At 39.1% G+C, this 19,722-nt stretch overlaps 1 protein-coding gene across 2 annotated transcripts; it reads left to right on the forward strand.

The window, feature by feature from the left end:
- Positions 1-1,259: 1,259 nt before the first annotated feature.
- eif3s10 (eukaryotic translation initiation factor 3, subunit 10 (theta)) lies at positions 1,260-19,328 on the forward strand. 2 transcript variants are annotated; one of them, XM_059566491.1, is made up of 22 exons: positions 1,261-1,441; positions 4,285-4,475; positions 4,955-5,091; positions 5,372-5,535; positions 5,762-5,961; positions 7,110-7,318; positions 7,460-7,631; positions 7,735-7,839; positions 8,062-8,160; positions 8,271-8,387; positions 8,557-8,742; positions 8,829-9,176; positions 9,314-9,418; positions 9,574-9,687; positions 10,000-10,122; positions 10,271-10,424; positions 10,569-10,750; positions 13,784-13,863; positions 13,973-14,517; positions 15,197-15,329; positions 16,217-16,359; positions 18,385-19,328. In XM_059566491.1, the coding sequence occupies exons 1-22, from the start codon at positions 1,393-1,395 to the stop codon at positions 18,576-18,578; spliced, it is 3,750 nt and encodes a 1,249-aa protein (XP_059422474.1). In that variant the 5' UTR covers positions 1,261-1,392; the 3' UTR covers positions 18,579-19,328. The 2 variants fall into 2 exon arrangements, with proteins under 2 accessions (XP_059422473.1, XP_059422474.1); XM_059566490.1 differs by lacking the exon at positions 18,385-19,328 and having other exon boundaries at positions 1,260-1,441; positions 13,973-14,532; positions 16,217-16,406.
- The last annotated feature ends 394 nt before the right edge of the window (positions 19,329-19,722 follow it).

Here is a 19,722-nt window from a genome sequence, read left to right on the forward strand (position 1 = left end):
TAAAAAATAATAAAACCCAAATATAAAAGCATATTCTAACATAAATAAGATGAATATTTTCTTAATTTAATCAACAGCCTATAAGTAACAAATAATTAACACCAAGTTCTAAGGCATAAACTACTTTAAGGACTTCAATCTAGGAGCAACTTTTCTACATTTGTGTAAATAAAACTCACCTATAATCAAAACATTATTTCACAAAAATGTAAACTCTGTTTTTTTCATAAAACCACCGAACTTAACAATGTGACATTTAAACATTATTACCCAAGGTGTTATAATAGCAGAATTTTTGGGGGGGTTACAATCCCTTTAAACTGTAACCTAGATTATGTTGCAAATGCTTAGATTTGTGAATCATTTTCATGAATGACTAATGATTACAATATGTATGCATTTTTTTAGGGTTAGGGGAGAGTGGGGTAAGTTGAACCAGTGGGTTAGTTGACCCACCCCCTGTATCTTGGAACACTTTTACTGTAATGTGACCATGTTTTTTGAAATCACACATCTTTTCTGCCAGACTGTGAAAAGGAGAAACACATGGGAGGAGTGGAAGGCACCCATTTACTTTAAAAACTGCTTTTGGCTGGTCAAAGTAAAATTAGAGTAGAGTGGTTTTTATTATGTTTCATTTAGCTTTAAGAAAAGAAATATTACTGTTTGTAAAATGAAATTTGATTATTAAGTGATAAAAAAAAGAGGTAAATTATCTCTCAAATTCCACATGGGACTGAATCAGATTAAGTCAGATGGTCAGTTTTCTCCAAGATGGTCCATTTTACCAAATTGATCACCAGGAACTGCTTTAAAAAAATTATAAGAAGCCATAGTTTTAGAACCCTTTATCATAGATAGGCTACATTCTGACCATTTAAAATGACAAGAAGCATCCTAAAAGGTTATTTATTTATTTATTTATTTTTTTTAAGGTGCAGGCTCAACTTACCCCACAACATTTTGCTCACATTGCACTTCTGCCTCAATTTCCCTTACTCTGAACATTAGTAAAATGGCTCATTTTACCCCCATCTCCCCTACAGGACTTTTTGTATCCTAAAGCTAATTTCTGAGAAAAAATATTGAAATGTCAAATAATAAGGGCAGCCATAACATTGCCAGTTTATAAAAATACATTTTTTCTATTAAATAAATAAATAATATATGTATATTTAAATTTTTTTTATACAGTCTATGATATATACATATAATGTCGGGGAGGAAGCGCGTACATACGGGAACTCTGGTCTTCCTCGCCGGCGCTGTTCACGTGCGCTAGTCCTTTCTTGCTTGCGCGGCGAGAAGTCACGGCGCGGATGGACAGGCAGAGTCAATAAAACAGCCTCGACTATCTGAAAACTGCCTGCTAGGCCATAACAAGCCATAACAATGCCAGCCTATTTCCAGAGACCGGAGAACGCCCTTAAGCGGGCAAACGGTGGGTAAATGTAGTAGGTTGTTGTCTCTTGGACTAGTCGTGGGTCTAACGTAGCTGCTAGCTCGGTATGGCGCGTGCTGGATGTTACAGCTGCTGGGCCTGTGTTTCATCTATTTTGAGTTTTAAATCTGCTTTGTTACTGTATCGTATATTCATCTTATTAGCGTACTCAAATAAAGGACATAGTTAGAAATAAAGTGTAAATGTTCCGCATATTTAGTAAAAGAACAAAGATAGAGACCGTTGTTGTTAAGGCTAACGTTACCATGTGTGTTAGCAGGCTTTTCTATTCCGCCGCTAGCTTCGCAATGGCTCTGCACCCATTTACCTAAATTTGTTACTTCAGACTTATGTGCCCTCTAGAAGCTTGCGTTCTGCAAGTGAACGTCGCTTGATTGTGCCATCCCAAAGAAGCACAAAGTCACTTTTACGGACTTTTAAATTAAATGTTCCCTCCTGGTGGAATGACCTCCCCAACTCTACCCGGACAGCTGAGTCCTTAGCCATCTTCAAGAATCGGCTTAAAACACATCTCTTCCATCTTTATTTAACCCTCTAACTTTAACACTCACTATTCTAATTCTATTCTTTAAAAAAATCTAACTACCTTTCTAATCTTTTTATATTCTATTTTCTTTTTTATTAATTATGAAATTGTATGCGTGTGTGTGTACAGTTGTAGGCAAAAGTTTTGAGAATTACATAAATATTGGAAATGGGAAAAGTTGCTTGCATAAGTTTTTATAATAGCAATTTGCATATACTCCAGAATGTTATGAAGAGTGATCAGATGAATTGCATAGTCCTCCTTTGCCATGAAAATTAACTTAATCCCAAAAAAACCTTTCCACTGCATTTCATTGCTGTCATTAAAGGGCCTGCTGAGATCATTTCAGTAATCGTCTTGTTAACTCAGGTGAGAATGTTGACTAACACAAGGCTGGAGATCATTATGTCAGGCTGATTGGGTTAGAATGGCAGACTTGACATGTTAAAAGGAGGGTGATGCTTGAAATCATTGTTCTTCCATTGTTATCCATGGTGACCTGCAAAGAAACGCGTGCAGCCATCATTGCGTTGCATAAAAATGGCTTCACAGGCAAGGATATTGTGGCTACTAAGATTGCACCTAAATCAACAATTTATAGGATCATCAAGAACTACAAGGAAAGAGGTTCATTTCTTGTAAAGAAGGCTTCAGGGCGTCCAAGAAAGTCCAGCAAGCGCCAGGATCGTCTCCTAAAGAGGATTCAGCTGCGGGATCGGAGTGCCACCAGTGCAGAGCTTGCTCAGGAATGGCAGCAGGCAGGTGTGATCGCATCTGCACGCACAGTGAGGCGAAGACTTTTGGAAGATGGCCTGGTGTCAAGAAGGGCAGCAAAGAAGCCACTTCTCTCCAAAAAAAACATCAGGGACAGATTGATCTTTTGCAGAAAGTATAGTGAATGGACTGCTGAGGACTGGGGCAAAGTCATATTCTCCGATGAAGCTCCTTTCCGATTGTTTGGGGCATCTGGAAAAAGGCTTGCCCGGAGAAGAAAAGGTGAGCGCTACCATCAGTCCTGTGTCATGCCAACAGTAAAGCATCCTGACACCATTCATGTGTGGGGTTGCTTCTCATCCAAGGGAGTGGGCTCACTCACAATTCTGCCCAAAAACACAGCCATGAATAAAGAATGGTACCAAAACACCCTCCAACAGCAACTTCTTCCAACAATCCAACAACAGTTTGGTGAAGAACAATGCATTTTCCAGCATGATGGAGCACCGTGCCATAAGGCAAAATTGATACCTAAGTGGCTCGGGGACCAGAATGTTGAAATTTTGGGTCCATGGCCTGGAAACTACCCATATCTTAATCCCATTGAGAACTTGTGGTCAATCCTCAAGTGGCGAGTGGACAAACAAAAACCCACTAATTCTGACAAACTCCAAGAAGTGATTATGAAACAATGGGTTGCTATCAGTCAGGATTTGGCCCAGAAGTTGATTGAGAGCATGCCCAGTCGAATTGCAGAGGTCCTGAAAAAGAAGGGCCAACACTGCAAATACTGACTCTTTGCATAAATGTCATGTAATTGTCGATAAAAGCCTTTGAAACGTATGAAGTGCTTGTAATTATATTTCAGTACATCACAGAAACAACTGAAACAAAGATCTAAAAGCAGTTTAGCAGCAAACTTTTTGAAAACTTTATGTAATTCTCAAAACTTTTGGCCATGACTGTATGTGTAAAGACCTCTAACACTAGCTTGCTCTATTCTTTTTTTTATTCTATCTGTTTTCTTTATATTATATTATATTAAAATCCCATGCTAGGTTTACTGTGTTAACCTAACTGAGACTTGTTATAGCACTTATATCATTGCTCTTTTTGTTGTTTTTGATTGCTTCCACTGTCCTCATCTGTAAGTCGCTTTGGATAAAAGCGTCTACTAAATGAATAAATGTAAATATAAATGCAATGACAACTTCTGCTATCGGAGTTTAAAGATTTATTAACAGTATGCACTAAGAAAATCCTTAAGACTACAACAGTATCCCTTATTTGTTAATGTAAATCGAATAGATTGTCATTTGGACAAAATAATAAACATAACATGATTGGAATAACAGTACTGCGCACCTGCCACAGTCACCAATGTTTTTTTTCTGTGTTTTATTAATATTATAACCAGCTGTAAATTACCTATTTGTGTTGAAAGTGGTAATTGATAGAATACTGCCGTGAGCTCATTGAATATATTTTTGTGAAATCAGTCCCATCTGGATGCTGTATGTCATAAATAAACAAATTCCCCAAAGTGTCGTTGTCATGACATTCTTTTTGTTTCTTTCCTCAGAGTTTCTTGAAGTTGGTAAAAAGCAGCCAGCTTTGGATGTGCTCTACGATGTCATCAAGAGCAAAAAACATCGAACATGGCAGAAGATACACGAGCCGATCATGTTCAAGTATCTCGAGCTCTGCGTGGATCTGCGCAAGAGCCACTTGGCAAAGGAGGGACTGTATCAGTACAAAAACATTTGTCAACAGGTTTGAGACCATTTTATTTGTTGCTATTTATTTATTTCTATATCATTCCTTTAACGTTTTGACCTTGTAGTGTTTAATCAACACTGGACTGCTCGTCTGCTCTCTAATGACATTTGCAGGACTACTCCAATCATTTAATCCACTTAAAGCTTGTGCTCTTCTGCCTGCAATTTAGAATGCAATGGTTACATTTCAAAATCCAATCAACAACTGATGCATAGAACCCAGCCTATGTTTTTTCTCTTTCAATAATCTGTTACACTCGTATTAACGTCTGAAGATGAATACGAATATGAAAAGAAAAGATCTGTTGCTACTTCTGTTTCATGTCGACTTTTAGGTTTAGTAATTTGTACCATAGTGTTATTTTTAGTTATTTTTTGTACAAGTCATGGTGACTTGATTGTAGAATCGACCTCGATTCATTTGTAAGCTCTGTCCTTGTTGTGAAATTACGAACTACTTCTCTTGGGCTTCAGGTAAATATCAAATCTCTGGAGGATGTGGTCCGTGCTTACCTGAAACTTGCAGAGGAGAAGACCGAGACTGCAAAAGAGGAGTCTCAGCAGATGGTGCTGGACATTGAGGATCTGGACAACATTCAGACTCCAGAAAGGTACAGGAAGCTAAAGGCCCACACAGTTCCTTCCTACTCGTGCATAGAAAGTGTTTTTTGTTTTTTTATTGGTGAAATTATTTTTTTCTAATTTTAGAATTTCACTACATATCACTTCATGGATAGGTCAGACAGGACATGTTCAGTTTCTATTGTTTTCAGTATTCATTAGGAACCTGCGAACATCCAACCTCAAGTAAATTATGAAGGGATTGGTTCTGTCTCGATGATGGTGTTCCATAAAAGATTGTGTTTTTTGTTTTTTTTCTGTGATCTTCAGTGTTCTGTTGAGTGCCGTTAGTGGTGAAGACACTCAAGACCGCACTGACAGACTTTTGCTCACACCTTGGGTCAAGTTCTTGTGGGAGTCGTACCGCCAGTGCCTGGACCTGCTTAGGAATAACTCCAAAGTGGAGCGCCTTTACCATGACATTGCTCAGCAAGGTCAGTGTAAACCTCATGTAACATAAAAATATCTTCTTGTGGGACTTTTAGTATAGGGTACAGATAAGCATTTATTTGTTGATTTATGGAACATGGGTCTTCAGAATTAATACATAATTTTATTATATATCGCGGTCATGTTATATGATACCAAAAATGTTAATTACTTTGGTTGTGCACAAATTTATTAAAAAAAATGTACTTTTTTTTTTTTTTTTTCTCACAGCGTTTAAGTTTTGCCTGCAGTACACTCGTAAAGCAGAGTTCCGTAAGCTGTGTGACAACCTGCGAATGCACCTGGGACAGATCCAACGGCATCACAACCAGAGCACTGCCATTAACCTGAACAATCCTGAGAGCCAGTCCATGCACCTCGAGACACGTCTGGTCCAGCTGGACAGCGCTATTAGCATGGAGCTGTGGCAGGTTTCTGTGCTTCATACTAGGCACCAATGTACAATAGACTATATAAATATAGTTATATAACATGAATATATTTATATTCAGTTGAGTTTAGTTTCCATTTATGCTGCAACTTTCAACCTTTTTACAGTGCAAAGGAGAGTGCTTTCCATGCAAACAGAACAAAACTATTGATTAATAATAGTCGACTAACCGTTAGTCGAGCAGAAGAGGCTTAGTCGATCAAAATTTCATTAGTCGCTTAATTGCACACACAAAATAAAATCCTCAGGAATTGGCGAAGTCACGTAGTCCATGACGGACAGATCATTAACAGCTGGTCTATGTGGTAAAACATTACATTGGTCAGGACATCCAAATGTTCATTCCGTTCATCGACCTCAAATGTGGCTTATCATCTGAAACATGTAAGTAGCAGCAACATTACATGGCCACTTCCTCTAACGTTAACCTAGAAAAATGTGTGCTATTGAAGTTTTGTGTGGAGTGTTTAGCTAAACATGATGGTTTACTTGGAGCCGCCGGTGCGATCATTTGACTTTAAGTTAAAATATTCCATAATTTTTGTTCATACAGATGAGAAAAATGCATCTTTCAAACCTGTGAAAAGGCTTTCTGCCATCTAGGTCTCTGTGAACTCCATGTTTGCCTCAAAGACGTGAAAAATGTATCTAGAAAATGTCTACTTTTAAATGAACCAATTCAAAAGGAAAATAATTATTTTCAGATTATAAAATCCGTGTAAAATAAGCTTGTCCACTGTGGAAATTACCAGTCTGTGTCAACAATTTGCAGACGAAAATACATTAAAAAAAAACTTTTAAATCAATTTTTTTTTTTTTCTCATTACTTCTGATGATGGGGTGTAAACAATTAAAGGCTCATTATTATGTATTAAATGGTTTATTAATATAAACATGCGATTAGGCAACTAATTGCTTAAAATTAATGATTTCTAGTCGATCAGAAGAATCTTTAGTCGAGGGCAACCCTATTGATTACAGGAAAAGATCAATAGTTGGGATTCATTTGTGAAAAAAAACTGTCGCCCTACCTTTTTGCACTACAAAATGTTTGTTTATTATATGTTGTGAAAGCATGAATGATTTGCTGATTATACTGGTTGCTTACGTTATTTTTAATCCACACAGGAAGCATTCAAAGCAGTTGAAGACATCCATGGATTGTTTGCCCTCTCGAAGAAGCCCCCTAAACCCCAGCTTATGGCCAACTACTACAATAAGGTGTCCACTGTATTCTGGAAGTCTGGCAATGCCTTATTCCATGCCTGCACCCTACACAGACTCTATCACCTCTCCCGGGAAATGCGCAAGAACCTCACCCAAGAAGAGATGCAGAGGTGAGCACTGAAAAAAAGCAGACATCAGATTGAATGAGGATTATTTATTTATTTTGATTATTTGTAGCCATTTCTTGAAATATTTATTAGTTTATTAAGACTGACTTCAGAGTGTTGCCGTGTTTTATTCCTTTCATTCAGAATGTCCACTCGAGTGCTCTTGGCCACACTGTCTATTCCCATCACCCCTGAGCGCACTGATATCGCTCGTCTGTTGGACATGGATGGCATCATTGTAGAGAAACACCGCAGACTGGCTACTCTACTTGGCCTTCAGTCTCCACCCACCCGCCAGAGTCTCATCAATGATATGGTAATAGCCATTCTGTCCATTGTTCATTTTTTTTTAACCCCCTTAAATTTATAGTTTATTGAAAAAAGATTGAGAACCTTCTTGGATATTATTTTTGTCATAGGTGAGGTTCAACCTGCTTCAGTATGTTGTTCTTGAGGTCAAAGACCTCTACAACTGGTTGGAGGTGGACTTCCACCCTCTTAAACTTTGTGGAAGAGTAACTAAGGTGAATGGCACTTTATTTAATAACTACATTAGTTATATATTATGTGACCGTTATGTTTGATTCAGTCAGAATTTATCTTCGGAGCTTATGTATATATCCACAGTGAAATAATTCTCCTATGCTGTATGGTTTATCTTCAACCATTAAAACAGTTTTCTTTTTAACTAACACTAAAAACATAATATTCATGCTGTGTATGTGTTCTTGCTGTTGCTGTGATAGGTGCTGAACTGGGTGAGGGACCAAGCTGAGAAAGAATCAGACCTGCAGCATTATGTTCCTCACTTGCAGAACAACACCATCCTCAGACTGCTACAACAGGTTGGCTTGATCATCTACCCCCAGGGGTTTAATAATTACTTGGGGAATCTGTGATGGCTTCAGTCTTCTGCAAATCTTCAAATTCTATCTTCTGGGTTTTACTATTCCAGGTGGCTCAGATCTACCAGAGCATTGAGTTCAGCAGGTTAGCATCTCTGGTGCCATTTGTAGATACTTTCCAACTGGAGCGCTCCATTGTAGATGCAGCGCGGCACTGTGACCTACAGGTATAGCAACAAACAACAACATTATTTTACTCCTCAAATGTTAGTGTATATCTTCCACACAAAGTCTCTAAATCAAGCATCTTGGTAGTGTAATTGGTAGTTTAATTACATGGTCAAGAAGAATCTCCAAAATGTTGTAGTGACTTAAAATCTGTGTATTTACCCAAAGGTGCGCATTGATCATACATCTCGAAAACTGAGTTTTGGCTCCGATCTGAACTATTCTACTAAAGAGGATTCTCCAGTGGGTCCGTTCCTACAGAACATGCCCTCTGAACAGATACGAAATCAACTCACTGCCATGTCATCCTCCTTAGCCAAAGCCATCCAAGTCATCAAACCTGCCTCCATGCTGGTAAGACAATTGCTAATTTTAATTGATTATCTACCTTCTGGTCAGTGTTATTTCGGTTTCATTATCAACTGTAACTTTGCCCACAGCAAGAACATGAGGAGCAGAGTCAGCAGGCCATCACAGCCTACCTGAAGAATGCCCGCAAAGAGCATCAGCGCATCCTCGCTCGACGACAAACGATTGAGGAACGCAAAGAGCGTCTGGAGAGCCTCAACATCCAGAGGGAGAAAGAGGAGCTGGAGCAACGGGAGGCAGAGCTTCAGAAGGTGCGCAGGGCCGAGGAGGAGCGTCTTAAACAGGAGGCAAAAGAGCGGGAAAAGGAGCGCATCATGCAAGAACATGAGCAAATCAAAAAGAAGACTGTGCGTGAGCGACTGGAGCAGATCAAGAAGACTGAGCTGGGAGCCAAGGCCTTCAAAGACATTGATATTGAGGTATTGAGTTTATTTGGGAGGTGGCCATTTAGGCATACCAGACTTTTATTGGCATAGTTACCTGGGAAAATGAAATGTAGACTGCATTATCAGTTGAAAAGTCTTATTTTTATTGAATTATTTATTTTTTGTTGTAGGATCTGGAGGAGCTGGACCCTGATTTCATCATGGCCAAACAGGTTGAACAGCTAGAAAAAGAGAAGAAAGAACTTCAGGAGCGTCTGAAAAACCAGGAGAAGAAGGTATTGCTTATATTACACATTCATGAAGTATTTTGTCATTGTAAATAAGTATGTTGGTAATTGATTTAAATGTATGAGGATTAGGGTTCATTCTGTGCAGCGGAGTATAGGACATTGGAATATTACACTGGAGTGAACTATTATGCATATTCCAGATCGACTACTTTGAGAGAGCCAAGCGCCTTGAGGAGATTCCTCTGATCAAGAAAGCCTACGAGGAGCAGCGCATCAAGGACATGGAGCTATGGGAGCTGCAGGAGGAAGAGAGGGTAATAATCATATACTGCTTTTTGACTTTGTTAGAATTACATGTGATTTACTTTGCCTTCTGGTTAAATTTACATTTTTTTTTTGTAAAAAAAAAAAAAAGTCTCAAAACCCCCATGTACTTGAACATACTTCAAATTACAGTTCAAGTGAAAGTATTTCTTGAGGTGATTCCTACTTCTTCAATGTCTGGTTTTAGTTTAATTTAGCAGTTTATTAATACCTAAATGAGAAGGACATGTTGAATAATGTAATCATGCCATGTTGTTTATTGTAATTGAAGCTAACGGTTGTTGTGCTCATCTGTTGCCCAGATCAGTAATATGAAGATGGAGCGTGTGAAGGCGCTGGAACACAAACAGAGGATGTCAAGAATGATGGAGGACAAGGAGAACTTCCTGTCTAAAATTAAAGCTGCTCGAAGCTTCATTTATGAGGTAAACAAAACTTTAATTTCAAGTGTCATCTATTCAATTAATGTTTTACTGATTATTTGCTATCAGTAGCTAGTATAGATGAAGTTCTTGATGTTTAGGATGTTGATGCTCCAGGTAGCTAAGCTTTGAGAAATTATCATGTACCCAGGAAAAACTCAAGCAGTTCCAAGAACGTTTGGTTGAGGAGAGGAAGCGTCGTCTTGAGGAGCGAAAGAAGCAGCGCAAGGAGGACAGACGAAAGGCCTTCTACCTCCAGAAAGAAGAGGAGGCTCAGAGAATTCATGAGGAACATCTCAAGAAAGGTTCTTACTGCTGTTCATTTACTCTGTTAACAGTGATTTGTTACAACACTTTTTTAATTATAAATATTCATATCTTATTTGATGTATGAACTTTTGTTCACTTCTTTTCATTTTTGAATTTGTCATTGGTTTTCTGTGTTTTAGAGCGGGAAGAGCGTGAACGCTTGGAACAGGAGCAAAGAGAGGAGGAAGAACGTGAATACCAGGAGCGCCTGCATAAGCTGGAGGAACAGGAGAGAAAACAGCGTGCCCGACAACAGGAAATTGAGGAGCGTGAACGCCGCAAGGAGGAGGAGAGGAAGGCACCAGAAGAAAAACCCAGCAAGGTAACACATAAGAACCCTATGTGAAATGTGCTTATACACCATACACTACCGTTCAAAATTAATGTTTATGAATTTATTTGACTTAAATATACAGTAAAATATTATTACATTTTATAGAATTATATTTAGGGCCTGAGCACCGATGGTGTGAGAACCATATTGGAATTGCTCCGCTTCTTCTTCAAAGTGAATCACATTTTTGAGGGCTTAAATATGCTTCAAAACTCATGAAACTTTGCAAATGTGTCAGAACTGCCAAAAATATGCAAAAAATGTCCATGCCCATATTCTGTTATAGCCAAAGCGCTACCTGCTGGCAACAGGAAGTGTCATGGTTAACACTGTTATGAACTCCTACGAACATATTAAAAAGCCTCAGCAAGTGCCAAATAGGCTGGCAACATGCTAGCAACACTTAGCTAAGTGTTAAAGCATGCTATTAATGCAAAGAACAGGAAGTTGTTGTAACTCATGCATACAATGTCCAATCACGTTTTATTAGAGTCCTGGCCTGAAGATATCTACTTGCTTATATTCAGTTATAGTTATAGTGCCACCTACTGGCAACAAGAAGTGACATGTTAAACAATGTGTTGCATTAGCTATGCAGTAAAAAAATGACGTTGTGTGCTAAACATGCTAGAAATTTTCAAACATGAGAGCAAATCTTATTAAGTGCTGAAGCATGTTATTCATGCCATGAAACAGGAAGTTGTTGTAACTAGGGATGTCAGTTTTCGATAATTTCCATTATAGATCGTTGTTTAAATTAACGATCAATTAATCGATTAATCATTAACCTTAATGCTGCAAAATGCGTCTATTGCAGCAGCATGCAATCACCAGTATGACAGGATGTGCAAAAAAAAAATGCTTTCTCACTTGAATTAAAGGGTTTTTAGATTATTAAATGAATAGATGTGATTATGATCATTTGATAAAATGAAGAGAGCACGCCGTACGTTTGAGGTCAGTTTACTTAGTTGGCAGTTTTTTATTCCACACGGAGACTGTCTCTTTAAATGGATTCGTGGTGATCGTTGTTATATTTTAAAACACAAATGCAATGTTTTCAATTGACATCATGGCATTTAAAATAAAATCATCCCAAACGTAACTGTGGCGTGCGTGTGGCTGTGCTGCGCAGTAAGAGAACCGCTTCCATCGGCGCTGCTGCAAAACACACCGTTACTCGCATCAAACATTTTTAAGTGATTATTATGACCAGCGCACGATATGAAGCGCACGATATGAAACCATTATCTTGGGAAATGACTTAGTTATTACAATTTTATTGCTTTCCATGTTGAAGAACCTTTTGTTGTTTCTATTTTAATGTACTTTTAAAGTTTAAAACACATTAAAAGCTTAATTTGTATCAACCATCGATAGCTTTAATCAGTTGCATCTCTTGTCGACAATTAATCGATCATCGATTAATCGTTGACATCCCTAGTTGTTACTCATGCATACATTGCCCAATCTGCCCCAAACTGATCACATTTTATAAGAGTCCTGGCCTGAACACATCTAAAGGCCAATATTCAGTTAAAGTTATAGCGCCACCTGATGGCAACAGGAAATTCCTTGTTTCACACTAACTTGAACATGCAATGTCTGATCTGCCCTAAACTTCACATGTTTGGTAAGAGTCCTGGCCTGAAAATATTTACATGCCAATATTCAGTTACAATTTATAGTGCCATCTGTTGGCAACATCACATTTCATGTTTTATACTAACTCAAACATACCATGTTCAATCTGCACCATATTTCATAGATTTAAAAGTCCTGGTCTGAAGACTTCTGCTTGCCAACATTACAGTCAGTGCCACCAGCTGGCAGTAGGAAGTTTGGCACATATAAATGACTTTGACATATTCCTCCTATATTTATCACTTTATTTACCTCGCGGCTGTAGATGGTAATGTTTTCTCTTGGTTCATTTCTCTCGGTTCATGTCAAATTAATTTAGATAAATAAGTCGCACCTGACTATAAGTCGCAGAACCAGCCAAACTATGAAAAAAAGTGCGACTTATAGTCCGGAAAATACGGTATCACAATAAATGAATATTGCCCTCTGTTAGCTGTTTTCCTAAAGCCACCTGGTGGCGGTGAGCCCGGATGCCAGGGCCTTTTCATCACTGCTTGCAGCTTTAATTTCCATCCATCCATCCATCCATCTTCTACCGCTTATCCGGGGCCGGGTCGCGGGGGCAGCAGTCTAAGCAGAGAACCCCAGACTTCCCTCTCCCTAGACACTTCCTCCAGCTCTTCTGGGGGGACACCGAGGCGTTCCCAGGCCAGCCGGGAGACATAGTCTCTCCAGCGTGTCCTAGGTCTCCCCCGGGGTCTCCTCCCAGTGGGATGTGCCCGGAACACCTTCCCGGGAAGGCGTCCAGGAGGCATCCGGAACAGATGCCCGAGCCACCTCAGCTGACCCCTCTCGATGTGGAGGAGCAGCGGCTCTACTCTGAGCTCCTCCCGGGTGACTGAGCTTCTCACCCTATCTCTAAGGGATCGCCCAGCCACCCTGCGGAGAAAGCACATTTCGGCCGCCTGTATCCGGGATCTTGTCCTTTCGGTCATGACCCAAAGCTCATGACCATAGGTGAGAGTAGGAAGAAAGTAGGAGTAGGAAGGAGAGTAGGAGTAGGCTTTAATTTAAAATGTAATTTATTACTGTGAAGGCTAAGCTGAATTTTCAGTATATGTTACTCAGGTCTTCAGTGTCCCATGATCATTCATTCACAAATCATTCAGCTATGCTGATTTGGGCTTTTTAATATTGTTTTAATATTGTTTATTGTATTGTTTTGATTCTTTGAATAAAAAAGTTAAAAAGAACAGCAATTTTGAAAAAATGTTGATCAATATAATGCTCCCTTGTTCTATAAAAGTTCTATAAAAATTAACACTTCACCAAATTAATGCTTCCATATTTAACCAGATGATGACTGCATACAGTTGTTCAGGTATAAAATGGATTGTTTTTTTTTTTTGTTCAAAATTTTCATCATTTTCTTTCCAGGACTGGGGTGAAAGGGAAGAAGCAGGCTGGAGGAAGCGTGGTGAGGGCGATTCAGAATGGCGACGTCCTGTTGGTGACCGGTAACAATTTTCACATTAATTGATAACCTGAGGCGTGAGGACAGAGATTAAAAACAGATGCAGAGAATTGAGAATCAATATCTTTTTTTCTTTCTTTTTTTTTCTCCAGGGACTGGCGTCAGGAGGGGCGTGAAGGCCGTGAGGACAATGATCGAGAAGACCGTGAAATGCCCTTCCGGAGAGGAGGAGAAAGTTCTCGTCGTGGTGGTTCAGATGACAGAGGACTCCGCCGTGGCTTTGATGATGAACGAGGTCCGCGCCGAGGAGGGGATGAAGACCGTGGACCCAGACGGGGCTTTGATGAAGACCGTGGGCCCAGGAGGGGCTTTGACGATGACCGAGGGCCCAGGAGGGGCTTTGACGATGACAGAGGTCACAGAAGAGCTGATGACGACCGCGGACCAAGGCGTGGAATGGATGATGACCATGGCCCCAGACGAGGTGATGATGACCGTGGCCCAAGAAGAGGCTTTGATGATGACCGTGGACCCCGTAGAGGCATGGATGAACCCAGGGGACCTCGACGTGGGGCAGATGATGACTGGGGCCCCAGAAGAGGAGGGGATGATGAGAGGGGAGGCCGCAGGGGTATGGACGACTCTGGCCCACGTCGTGGAGATGACCCTAAACCCTGGAAACCTCTTGAGAGACCAGGTGCAAGCTCATGTGGTATTTCTGTTTCTTTTCTTGGAGAGGGCATGTTGTCAAATGTGTTTTAAAGGGTTCATATTAGGGCATGATATCTGTTATTGAAGCATGGGACAGTATACAGCCACAGCTCATTCTTAAGTCCAGCAAAGTTTCGTTTCATTGGAGAAATTTATTTGATCTTAAAGGTACAACAGCAAAATAAAACCACGTCAGAGGTAAGATGGTTGGAAAATAAGAGATGGAAAAAAGTAATAACTGTAGTTGTTGGAAATAATTCACTAATGTCTGCGGACCTCAGAGGGAACAAAAATATGACCTCTTTATATTGTATTTGATAAGTGGAAAGTTGTTATTTGTTAACTATTAGGGCTGTGCAATTAATTGCATGCGCATCTCATCCGTAAAGCCCGTTCCGTGATTAGTAGTAAATCTCCATCACCTGCTTTCAGATGGAGCGGCATTTACTACACAGAGCTGTAGATCACTGACAGTTAGGCAATATCGCATTCATTATCGCAGATTGAATCTCCTGCGATAATTAATGCAATATTTCATAGCTTGTCAGTGAACTACGGCTCTGTGTAGTAAATGCTTAAAAATATTTATCAATAATAATTTTTCAATAATAATCTCAATTGCATGTCTTTTCAACTCATGTTGCACTCCATGTAACCTTTTGTAGGTGGATGGAGAGAGCGAGAGAAGGCTCGGGAAGAAAGCTGGGGACCTCCTCGTGATACTGGCCATGATGATGGTGAGCGTGAGGGAGATGACCGTCATGAGGGAGATCGATTTAGAGATCGCCGCCCTCCCAGGTAAAAAAAAATAGAATACAACATTGTTTTTCTAACAATTTAATCTTTATGAAAAATTTATTTTTTTGTCTGAAGGGTTTTTTGTTATGACAAATGTGAGCACTTTGTTTTAAAGTAAAAATGTGATATTTTTGCATATTCTACAAGCTTGTGGTTTCAAAGCAGTTATGCTTATGATATACTTCTGATGAATTATAATTTTTCTAATGTATATAATGTCTGTCATGTTATAGATTATAATCTGTTGTAGATGGTTGTATGAGTGCATGTTTTGCTTCTTTATGAATTAGCATTTGAAAGTAGTGAGTACCGTATTTCTCGGACTATAAGTCGCACCTAAGTATAAGTTGCATCTTTCCAAAAATACGTCATGATGAGGAAAAAAAAATATATATATAAGTCGCACTGGACTATAGGACGCATTTATTTAGAACCAAGAACCAAGAGAAAACATTACCGTCTACAGCCACGAGAGGACTTAATGTTTTCTCTGGGTTCATTTCTCTTGGTTCATGTCAAATTAATTTTGATAAATACGTCGCACCTGACTATAAGTCGCAGGACCAGCCAAACTATGAAAAAAAGTGCGATTTATAGTCCGGAAAATACGATAGTAAAGGATAGACATGCATACATTTTTTTTCCACAGATTTTTTATTTTTTTTACATACTAATTAAAATATAAGTTTTTTTGTTTTGTTGTTGAAAAAAAAATTGTTTTGCTTAAGCAGTATCAAGTCCTTGTGGTCCTTAGGCCTGTGTAGTTGAATTAACCGGTTCCATACCTTACATTTTTAGATCTTAAGATCCACTCATTTACTATTTGCTGGAAATCTAGGCTCATCCAGTTGGTAGTAAGGTTAATATGAATGTGTGTGCATGTGCAGGGAAGAAGGGGGTGCCTGGAGAAGAGGCGGTACTGAGGAGCAGAGCAGCTGGCGTGATTCTCGTCGTGAAGACTTTGACCGTGGTGAACGTCGTGACATGAGGGACCGCAGAGATGATCGTGATCACAAAGCCCTTGATGAAGGTTTGTCTCATAATCTGTTTTGCACATCTTAAATGCAGTCATGTTTTCGCTCATTTTGGTTTGCACATATAGAGCCTTTTGACAGATTAGATTAAAATGTACACTTGTTTGAGATGAAGGTACTGTATCAGTGAACCAGATAAAGCTGTTATAGTATGGGGTCATGAGTTGTTAATAGTTATACATATACATACATACATACATACATATATATATATATATATATATATATATATATATATATATATATATATATATATATATATATAACTTATATATTTTATATATATATAACTTATATATTTTATATATATATAACTTATATATTTTATATATATATAACTTATATATTTTATATATATAACCCTCTGTGGACACCTTGGCAATTGAATCACCATTGGCTTGTACATTTTTTTTAGTTTACTCGCCAGACATGGATTCATGAATAATAATCAGGTTTTGTGCGTTCGCTCGAACTGATTTGCTAAAAATCAAAACAGGGACGATAATAGGTGAGCGCCAGCCGATGAGATTGCAGTTCACACATTAGCTCTGCCCACTACTGGAGAACCCGGCAGTTCTTAAAAGCTGAAGAATTCCAAGGGAACGCAGTTATTTTTACAGGAAAATACATTACAAAGAATATCTTTTACATGCAGCACGTCAATTCTATCTCCCTCTCTCTCTCTGCGTGTGTGTGTGAGACAAAGCGATGGCGAGTTGTGCGCCTTCACACTACAGTTTACGGTACATAAAATACATGTGCGTTGTACATCCATTCAGATATACTGTACAGAGTGAAGATTTAGTCGCATTTGTAACTAAAGAGGGTTGTGTAGATGTATAACTTGAATTAAAAAGATAAACAAGGTAACTGTAGGGCAAGCAACCCACTGCCAATCCAAGAGGGGCAGGTTTATGCAGGAAGCACGGCTTTTCCAAATGTGAAGATATAAAATGAATAAATAATAATTTAAAAAAATTTACAAATTCTGTGTTGTTCATTTTCTGGTAATCAAATGGAAATGCAGAACATGAGGATTCGTATTTTAATCGTCTTTTTGCAATTTAATATTCACAGACACTAGTCTATATTGCAATTTGATTTAAGTGTACTGACCATAGCTGTATAAAAACATGGACCTAGTGTCCGTGAGCATTTTTTTAAGCTCAAAGTGTGTGGAGACGGCCGTCGCCATCTTGGCAATGTGTCACTCCCATATAATAAATGGTGTGCTTCCTGAGCATTGAACAACAGTCTGTGTGAATCTGATCCCTGTGCGTATAGTGCACGTCATAGGAATTTAACGAGGCTTCGAGGCAGAGGAATTTTTGTAATCAAGTAACTCGATGAATCGTTTCAGCCCTAGTTGTAATGTGACGATCAAATATAGGTGCGGGTGGGTTGTGGGCAGATAATTTATTTGAAGTAGCGGACTCGGGTAAAGTTTGAACTCATCTGTGCATCTCTACAGTGACCTGAGTCGCCAGTACACACAGTGGAGTGCAGACAAACTAGGTTATTACACCATTTAGAAGCATATAATTTGCATTATATGTTCTGTGAAAAAAATTCATATCAGCAGCATATTCACCGATACCGGTGTATCTGCAACAGGCTCATATCGACCGATAGTATCGGCAAAACAATATATTGTTCGGGCTGTAGTTATTACAGTACATTTATTTTCTGCTCTTATCCAAAACTAAATCACAGAAGTACATCTAACAGAACAAACTCCAGTGGCAACTACAAATGTATGATACCACAGCAGTCCAAAATGCCTCCAGACATAGCCATTCTGCTGCAAACACTTAATTGCCACAAAGTCTAAAAATTGCAATTGCAGATTTTTTTTGTTTCAAACAAAACAAGATGAGCAGTTCTGGTTTAAAGTGGCGTCCACTACAGTTGGTAGGTGTCGGTACAAAGTCCAAGACCCTGGGACAAAGCTGAGAAAGTGGAATATGCTTGGGGTACCTTTTAAGAGGTCAGTTTCTTACATCCTGTTTCTTAACTCAAAGGTGGGTCATGGCGTCGTGGTGGTGAAGACAAACGGGAAGAGCATAAGGATGAAAGGGAGGCTCCTCCCAGACCACGTGACCGGGACCGTGATGGCGGTGAGAAGAGCACCTGGCGCTCTGAAAAAGATAAGGAAATCCTGCGCCGGACCAAGAATGAGACGGATGATGATGGCTGGACCACTGTCCGCCGCTAATGCTAAAGCATCAGAATTTCTTTGCTTGATGATGTACTAAGCCTTGATGTGTTTTCAAATCAGTACAGATCACTGCTTACATTAACATGAAACACAAAGCTTTGCCTTAGAATTACAACACTTACAAATGGGTTTCAAACATGGCAATTTATATTTAATCTCTTTTTAAAAACTTTGAAAAGTAGCTCGTTCCTTTTTGTTATGCATGCCTAGAGGATTAAATGGGTCACACAAAATGAAGTAGATGTTTTCTTTTTTTTTTCTTTGAGGTGTGGATATTGTAGAACATGAACGTGTGGTGTTGAGGTTTTCAGATGAAATCATCAGGTTATCTTTACAGCTGTCCATGCTGTAGTTGCTGCTTATGCTGTGGTTGTATGCCCTCTACAAATATGAAAAAAAAAACACTTTATTAATAAAGTCGTTTGCTCATCAAATCACCAAAATTTCAGTTCTTATACAGCAAAAGACAGTATCATGCATCACTGTGTCAAATGAAACCGTCTGGAAGAAGACTCCGGTTATTTGAGTAGTCTTCAGACGCCTCAGTAGATGATTATTTTGCTCACTAGGGGTCACCAAAATCTCAGCAAGGTTTTCTGAAGCTCTAGACGTCTCTCTTCATAAATTATTCAAGAACAATTGATTGGATCCCTATAATCTATTCATGTATGCTGTTAGTAGAAAACAGCGTTTAATACGCTGCTGTTGGTCTTCCTGATTGATACATTAAAAGGTTTAGTAAATAAACATTGCGGTCTTTTGTGGTTTTCCCCCTCGTTTGGTGGCAAGTATGACAATAAAAATGCAGATAATTCTAACAAGAATAGCGCCATTTCAGTATAGCGAGATTTTATCTCTACAAGAAGACAATAACAATGGCATAATCCAGTTTCAAACTCGATTAGGATGGTCTTTTTCTTTCAGGGAAGTTTTAGGTGGTACGACGCCTTTTTCTAAAGACTTACTGCATGGCTCTTGGTTAAACAACCTGGGTTGGAGGACCACACGCACACGTTAAGAGCTAATCCTCGGTAAACCTCATCAATGCGAGTTCTTAGTTTCATGCAACGGCTTCTTTGGATCGGGATTCTTCCCGCAGCGAGGGTGATAAACTTTTGCTCACATTATATCATTATGCAGA

Source organism: Carassius carassius, chromosome 14 (assembly GCF_963082965.1).
Source record: "Carassius carassius chromosome 14, fCarCar2.1, whole genome shotgun sequence".
Lineage (NCBI taxonomy): Eukaryota > Metazoa > Chordata > Actinopteri > Cypriniformes > Cyprinidae > Carassius > Carassius carassius.